We start from the raw sequence: 8,668 nt of genomic DNA, 5'->3' as shown, positions 1-8,668 counted from the left end.
CCGTAAATACTCTAGGCCTAACAGTCCTAAAGCGGTTTAGGTAACCCGCGTTGTTCTCCTGGAGGTCCTTTAAGGGTCAGCGCAGACAGAGAGGAATAATCCTCGCGCGGTCTCGGGCATTTTTTTACGGATCGTGTATGCTCGAGCATGCGTGCGACCGCGCGAGCCTGCGCGAGTAAACCGTTCTGGGTTACCTCACGCCAGTTTGTCGCGAAAGTTCGTCAACGATGGTGGACTGGGATATGATTATAATTGCGCTTTTGGCGGAAGAAGAAGAAATGGAAGAACATATTAATAAAATAAGGCGCCAGAAAGTCAGACGAAGAATATGGGTCGAGGAATGTTGGCAGGAAAGGTGTAGTTATGGTGAATTTAATACACTTTGTACAACTTTACCATCAAAAGGAGTTTTGTTTTATGATTACTATAAAATGGATTATGAAAAATTTCGAATGCTTGTGGAAATTTTACGTCCATATATTCAAAAGAAGACCACTAATTATCGTTCAACCATTTCTATTGAGGAACGCTTAACCATTTGTTTAAGGTAAGTAAAATATCAAATGTAAGGTCATTTGTTTTTTATTTATTGAATTAAGTATTTAAAAATCAGAACATTTTTTAGATACGAGAGATTTCTCATGTTGGAAAAGAAATTAAGTACTAATATTTTTCAGATACAAAGGGTATACGGTGATGTTTAGATAAAATAGCGTTGTTGTTAACTCTTTCAAAACCACAATCGTATAAATCAGACAAAATATAGGTGAAAAAGAATTATTTTTCTTAAAGTTCTACCCTTTATATCTGGAAAAAGCTAATACTTTGTTAAAACTAAAAATACAACTGGATTAAGCGCGTACTATTTTTAGTTTAGATCTAATAGTAAGTAATACTTATTCAAAATTATGTGCATTATCAGAATCTTCAGTCGAATAGTTCGTTTGCCTTAACAAATATGAGTTACTTGTATCTAAGGACGTATAGTAACTTTGCATAGTTGGATTGTCTGTATTCGTAGTTATATTTTTAGTAGTATAGGACTTTGTTATAAATTCAACTGGCGGACTTTCTTGAAATTGAAATGATGTACTCGGAGCGACTGATGATGGTACATACGTTGTGTCTTTAGTATTATCTACAGTATATACTGTAGTAGGATTTTCAATTGAAGAACGTGATTCATCAAAAGGTAGAGTTCGATTAATATCATGCTTAGCGTAAAATTTTAATTCCGCATCATTAACTATTTTAAATACGTCTTTCTTTATTTCGGCCTGAATTTGCTCTGGAAGTTTTTTTACAGTGGAAGCCATTGTCTTAAAAAAGATATCTACAGGATCTTCGGATTCTTTACTAAGGAGATATTTTTCTAGAATATCTGATGCACGTCCCCGATTCTCCTTCGGTTGTGAATACGAGTAACTAGACATTTGGGATGATGGTCGTGGGGAGTTATTGTCATTGTCCAGGCTCAAAGTATCTGATGTTTGTGTGTCTTCTTCTGGCGATGAATCTAAATTCGACGTTTGTTGTCTATGCTGCAAATGTGGTTTGAGGAACTCCAACTGCCTTTCATACTTTATTGGCCGATGCTTTCCACCAGCAGCACCACTCTTGTACTTTCTTAAATTTACAGCCTTTCTAAAATTGTCCCGTATTGATTTCCAATGTTTTTGACAATCTGAAACTAATAAAATGAACAATAAATTTACTTGTATTATACTTACTTTTAGCTACCCTAATAGGTCAAAAACATGATAAAGATAATTTTACTTTTTTTTTCAGATTTTTGACTGTAGGCAGTAGTTTCAAATCCTTGGCTTTCAACTACCGCGTGGGTTACAGCACAGTTCGGTCAATAGTGTATGAAACTTGTGCTGCAATTTGGAAAGTATTGCAGCCTATTGTCATGCCGAAGCCAACAGAGGAGACTTGGTCGCAAATTGAAGAAGGGTTCAAAAATATTTGGCAATTCCCGAACTGCATTGGAGCACTGGATGGCAAGCATGTACAAATACGATCGCCCCATAACAGTGGAAGTCAGTTTTACAACTACAAGAAATCATTTAGTACCGTATTGTTAGCCGTTGTAGACGCAAATTACAAATTTGTTATAGTTGATGTTGGTGCATACGGCCGCAATAGTGATGGCGGTATATTGTCAAATTCTAAGTTAGGACAAAAATTAAATAATACACTTCATATACCTCAGAATAAGTGTTTACCATCCACAAATAAAGAAATACCACACGTATTCGTAGCCGATGAAGCATTTCCGTTAACCAATAATATAATGAGACCTTTCCCTGGAAATGTCATTAGAGGTGACGAGCAGAAAAAAATATTCAATTATAGACTGAGCCGAGCCCGACGCATGGTGGAGAGTGCATTTGGAATAATGGTACAGAAGTATGAAGTTTTTCAAAGACCACTAAAAGTGCAACCTCATCATCTAGACAAGATCATACTTGCTTGTACTTGTTTACACAATTTTCTTATTGATGAAAAATATATTCATACTCAATCTCACGAGTCGAATCAATCTGAAATTATATTTCAAGATTTTGAACAGCTAAACGAAGAAGAAGAAGACGGAAGTAATGTAACTGAAAGTATGAAGATACGAGATGAATTCAAAAAATATTTTAGTTCAGAAGCTGGGTCTGTTCATTGGCAAGACAATATAATAAATCGACGTTGTTAATTCATAGTAAAATATGTTTTAATTATTATTTTTTCATTCATTTCATTCGAACCTCGGACCTTCTGAATGGAAGTCCGATGCTCTAGCCACTAGGCCACCGATGCTCCGCTCCGCTGTACTATACCTGCATAAAACAATTACACTTAATAGGTACCTACCTGGTTTTCCCATTTCTTCGGATATTTTTTCCCACGCATTCATCTTTACTACTTTGTCACTATATGTTCTGTTCGATACATTAAATAAACATTCATGCAATGATACCAAACATATTAATTTTTCTTCGTCCATTTTACTGTTCGTTATGTAGGTACTTCGGATTAAAAAATGACGTCCACTCTCTTTAAACTCAGTGGTAACACTGAAAGTACCCGTTCCGACGCGGGCGCCGACTCGACGCCGCGCGGGGATTCCCGCGCATCCTCGAGGACGCGCGAGCATTTTTTGTCAGATTCAAGCATTTTTGCACTTTATTGTAATAATTGTAAGGTTTATTTTCAAGTGCGGTAACAAAATCCTCTCCGCTGCGCTCCGTTCTGTCTGCGCTAACCCTAAGGGCCATCGCCCACGGCGACTTTTTGTAGCGATACAGTAGCGATGCTGTCGCGTGTCCGCATCGATACAGTCGCGAAACGGTCGCTAGCTGTGTGCCCTCGCCCACGGTCTTAGATTCAGTCGCGAAGCAAACGCGATACTGTCGCGCTTCTGTCTCGATGCAAACGCGATTCAGTAACAGCACAAAAATACCTGCGATCGCTACAGTTGCAAGATGGACTCCGTTGAGGCAACATTAGTCACGTTGTCTTTGGTGCTGCTTTTACGTAAGCAGCCGAAGCGCAGGCAACGAAAGCAGCGTCAATATTGGATGCACCCATTTAATAAAGAGAGATTACTCAGTGGACATCATGTAACAACGTTTAAAATACTAAAATCCTATGATCTCAAATTCAGAAGTTGTTATAGAATGTCATATTCGACGTTTTGTGAATTGCTTTCCATTGTAAAACCAGAGTTGACACGCAGAAATACAGTGATGAGACAATGTATATCAGCTGAAGAACGACTAACAATAACTTTAAGGTAAGAAAAACCAAATTTTATGTTAATTATCTTTTAATAGTTTTTGCACATTTTTAATCACAACTTAAAAAAATAATTATTATAATTCAATATTAATCATACTTAAACTTAATTAAGGTTTTAATTTCTTACTTTTTACTTTACGGCGAATATAGGTTTGTGATAATAGAATCTTGTGTAGAATCATCATTACTGTAATTATATTCATTATCATTATCATTATGTTGCAATGAACTACCTGCAGTATTGACATTGGCACCAGCAGGCGTTGGCGCCGAGTGGTAGCTATTTATTAGTTGCGACACACTACTTTCATTGCTTGTACGAGCAGGAGTTGTGTCGTAGCTTTGGTATCCAGACTGATATCCATAGTGACTGGTGTATGCAGACGTTTGTGCCATATTGTTATATTTGCGAAGCAAATTTATCATTTCAGCTTTCGCATCGAGTTTATATTCTTCTTTTATGGAATTAAAATGTGGAAAAAGTGAAAGTAAAAAATGTTGATCTGGATGTTGAATGGCGGGCGTGGCTTTGTTCAATTTCTCAGTTAGAATTTCGTATAATTTGTTTTGTGCATCATCAACGCCATCACTTGTTTTAAGCTTCTTTGATTTTGGAATAACAAAAGATTCCAAACAGCCTTCGGAGTCGTTTTCCTCAGTAACTGTAGGTCGACTTGGTGGTCTGATTTCGGTCAAAGGTTGTAAAAATGACAATAATTTATAGTAAACATATTGTTTTCTGGGTTTAGCCCCGGACCCACTGGGACAATTTTTTTCTTTCAGCCGTTCTCTGTTAAAGCAATCTTTTAAACTTTTCCATTTTTTCTGGAGTTCAATAGCTGAAAAAAGATATACAAATTTATTATTGTTATGCAATTGAAAAATTAATGCAAATGGAGCTAGAACCTTACGACCTTGGCATCCCTATTTAGCTCGGATCATCTTGACTCGGAGAGTTAAAATGAATATCACCCTTAAATTGCCTACCCCGACAAGGATTACAGGTTTACAGGCGTGATTTATATATTTGTAGGTATGTATTTTTTATTACTTTATTTTCTTTTTTCCTTTTTTTACAGGTACTTAGCAACTGGATGTAATTTCACAGATCTTCATTTGGACTTTAAATGTGGACATACTACTGCACGTACGATTGTAAAGGAAACTGTGGAAGTAATATGGAAAAAAGTAAAAGACATCTCCATGCCAGAGCCAACAGAAGAATTACATTTAGAAACCGCTGAAGGATTTATGAAACATGCTAATTTTCCTAACTTAATTGGAGCAATAGATGGAAAACATATAAGAATTATAAAACCATGTCATACCGGCTCAGAATATTACAATTACAAACATTTTTTTTCCATCGTTTTGTTAGCAATATGTGACGCTAATTACAATTTCATAGATATAGATGTCGGATGTTATGGAAAGAGCTCAGATTCAACAATACATGACAGCAGCGAATGGGTAAAAAAGTTACGACAAGGAAATTATAATTTACCTCAACCAAGACCTATATCTAACAATGGAATACCTATACCGTTTTCGTTTATTGGCGACGAAGGATTTGCTTTATCACAACACTTGCAAAGACCATACGCTGGTAAACATTTACCACGAAAGAAGAGAATATATAATTACCGTTTGACGCGCGCAAGGCGTTATATTGAATGTACGTTTGGTATATTGAGTAACAAATTTAAAATTTTCAACCGGCCCATAAACGTTAATGTAGATTTTGCTACGAATATTGTTAAAGCGTGTTGCGTATTGCACAATTTTATACGTAAGCGAGATGGGTACAAGTTTGATCACACTTTGAGTATAGTCGGATTCCAAGATCCACCTGCCAGTGATAATTTACTTTTAATTGGAAGACGAAGATCAGAACTAAGTGGTACTGCAATCCGAAACATATATACTGACTATTTCACCGGTGTAGGTTCTGTACCGTGGCAAGATTCAAAAATTTGAAATAATTTCACCTAAAATAGCTATAAGTAACTAGAAAGGGCTGTAAACGTAACTTAATTCACTTATTCTGGAACATCTATATCTCATTAATTCTCACCACTCATCTACATTTATAATGATAAAATTTAATAAAGTTAAATAACTTACCACAAGCATTCTTTTCTTTATTTGTTTTTTCTCCAAATTCTGAATCAAATATTTCATTTATCTCTTCCCATGCCTTTCTTTTTGCAATCTTATTCGAATACTCAGGAAGACGCGAGTCCCATATTACAGGACGGTTCTGAATTGCCATAATAAATGATTCAGTGTCGAACGACTCCATTTTACGCATGTGACGGACAACAGCACTCTCGACCTGTCTGTGTTGCACTGATGCTCGGTTCTCCATTCACGCACCGCCCTCCCTCCGTTCTTCCCCCGATGTCGTCCGACACGGTCGCGCGTTTGCATCGATACAGTCGCGATGCAGTAGCGCGTTGCAAATGCGACTAACACGCGTTAGTAGTGATGCTGGCGTGCGTTTAGTAAATGCGCGACAGCATCGCTACAAAAAGTCGCCGTGGGCGAGGGCTCTAAGAGGGTCTCCAGATTAAGGTCGGAGTCGGCGAGGGCCATGGCGGCCCCCGGGGTAGCGGTTGACCTCCCTGCCATGCAGGGAGGTGTGTGCCTAAAAAAAGGGTGTGGCCCTATGGGGCCTCGCCTTTAGGTGACGAGGGTGTTAAACTACGCTAATAATAACACGTGTACTTACAGGAATCCTAGACCCTAGAACTACACTGCACTACCACAACGCAGAAACGGACAGTGATTTCCACTGACACTTTCACCTCGAGCAATCGAATGCGAGACAGACATCCGACCGGGACGGATGCGCGAGTCGGAATAGGGAGAACCGCGGCCTCCGACGCGCTATTTATAGGCATGCCTCCCCGCACTGTCCCGTCCGACCGGTACCGCTCGTCGCAAACGCAAATTTTAAATTTGTAATATCTCCGAAAATATTTGTTTAATTTACATGCTGTAAGGAACCATATTGATCTATATTAATTGCACACTGTATTTAAGGTACTTAATTCGATAAGGATTAATGCCGTATTGCTTAAAATAGCTTCGTAAATAAGCCATTTTTTCACGTAAAATGTAAACAATAAAAATGGTTAATGTGGGTTATCCCTAAAATATAAACATATACCATCGCGGACTTTTTTGTAGACCTTTTTATGGTGTACAATACTGTAGTACATTAATTTGATCTAACTCGTAGGGTTTAGGCAGCGTTTTTGCTAAATTGCTAAATAAGCCCAAAAAAATAGGTTAATTTACGACATCACGTTAGAAACCTCTAAAATTAGCAATGTTGCCTTAGTATATGATGCATGTATTATACATATAAACCTTCCTCTTGAATCACTCTATCTATTGGAAAAAACCGCATCAAAATCCGTTGCGTAGTTTTAAAGATTTAAGCGCACATCGGGATATAGGGACAGAAAAGGCGACTTTGTTTTATACTATGTAGTGATTGTGCAGAAAGTTAAATTGAAAGTAGAACGTTTTTGTGCAATAACGTCATAAAGTCCGAACTAAGCAAAAATCAAAACTCTAAATGTATTAAATAGCACTTACAATTAACCTTTTCAGTGTTTAAAAATAATCAACATTATTATTAAAATAAATTGCATATAAAATCTAAAAAAATATGAAAAACTTCTTACATTTAAGTACCCATAATCAGACTTTTACGAGGAACTAACAGGCTAGAAATAAAATTTGTAGAAAAACAATCAAAGGTTTTTTTTACCATAACAGGCTTATACTGGTACAGTTATGTAGCAGTTTATAATAATTCTAGCATCCTTATGTCTTTGTACTATGTACCTAATTACTCTTACATTTAATAATCAGTTTTCATTAAAAACAATCTTAAAAATCAGAATTAACCAACTAAAGCTGATTATAAAAATATTCATAATAGCGAGGCACTATATTTTTTTGAACCAATTCTAACAGATCTTGTTTTTTTCTATCACTTATCGGTATATTAGACGTATAAGCAGGATTCAAAGATATTTCCTCTATATTTATATAATTCCTTGGACGTGTTGTATTTTGCCGCAATGTCCTGGTTTGGCAGTAAATGTTTGCCTTATTCAAAGTATCAGTGTATGTAGTTTTATACTTGTAAATATCACAGCCCTTCATAAAACTTATAACTTTAATATCTGTCGTTTTAATAGCTTCTCCAGAAACATTTCTTGTTGTATTTATATTTAAGTCATCTGCTAGTTTCTTCAAATCTATGAAATCGGTATAGTTTAATTCTTTTACTATAAAAGGTTTTCCTGTCTTCTTAGCGTTTCTGATTAAAGAAATGTACTGGTCTGGTACGTAAATAGCACCAGATTTTTTTGCCCTAGTGACGGATTTTTCAATTACTGAGTGAGCCGCATCTCCCTCATTCTGTGTGTGGCCCTTTATTAAAAATTTATGGGTCACGGAATTTATCTGTAACTTGTTAACAGCATAGTAGTACATACAAAATATGAACCTGAAACAATGTTATTATTTTTAATATATAAACAGTAAAAATAATTACTAACATTACACAATAAGGTAGTTTGCTAACTTATACTTTTGCTGTCCGCAGCAGTTATCTGAATAGAATATAACATCGCAACCTGGGCTTTTCTCAGCTAGATCTCCTAAAAAGTTGTATATGCACGATCCAATTTCTATGGCACCTCGATTACCTATTCCTTCGTGCCAAAAGAAGCATGTTGTTTCTTGATTTTTGACATCTGACATCTGAAATATAAATACATTTTAAATAGACGCACTTGATGAAAAATATATGAATGTAATAATCAAATAATAGATTATCCGTTAAATTATTATT

The 8,668-nt window shown here is 36.3% G+C and overlaps 3 protein-coding genes across 3 annotated transcripts; 2 read left to right on the top strand and 1 right to left on the bottom strand.

Annotated features, from left to right (window-relative positions):
- Positions 1–424: 424 nt before the first annotated feature.
- Positions 425–2,732, top strand: LOC120635236. The gene is made up of 2 exons (XM_039906190.1): positions 425–547; positions 1,789–2,732. Exons 1-2 carry the CDS (start codon positions 432–434, stop codon positions 2,705–2,707), a joined length of 1,035 nt encoding a protein of 344 aa, XP_039762124.1. The 5' UTR covers positions 425–431; the 3' UTR covers positions 2,708–2,732.
- Positions 2,733–3,261: 529 nt separating this feature from the next.
- LOC120635237 lies at positions 3,262–6,193 on the bottom strand. Its single transcript, XM_039906191.1, has 2 exons — positions 5,917–6,193; positions 3,262–4,631 (listed from the first exon to the last, which is right to left on the bottom strand). The coding sequence occupies exons 1-2, from the start codon at positions 6,158–6,160 to the stop codon at positions 3,928–3,930; spliced, it is 948 nt and encodes a 315-aa protein (XP_039762125.1). The 5' UTR covers positions 6,161–6,193; the 3' UTR covers positions 3,262–3,927.
- On the top strand, positions 3,450–6,351 carry LOC120635235 (protein ALP1-like). The gene is made up of 2 exons (XM_039906189.1): positions 3,450–3,787; positions 4,872–6,351. The coding sequence occupies exons 1-2, from the start codon at positions 3,477–3,479 to the stop codon at positions 5,767–5,769; spliced, it is 1,209 nt and encodes a 402-aa protein (XP_039762123.1). The 5' UTR covers positions 3,450–3,476; the 3' UTR covers positions 5,770–6,351.
- The last annotated feature ends 2,317 nt before the right edge of the window (positions 6,352–8,668 follow it).

The sequence above is a fragment of the Pararge aegeria genome, chromosome 26 (genome assembly GCF_905163445.1).
Source record: "Pararge aegeria chromosome 26, ilParAegt1.1, whole genome shotgun sequence".
NCBI lineage: Eukaryota > Metazoa > Arthropoda > Insecta > Lepidoptera > Nymphalidae > Pararge > Pararge aegeria.
This window is presented reverse-complemented; position numbering and strand designations above follow the sequence as displayed.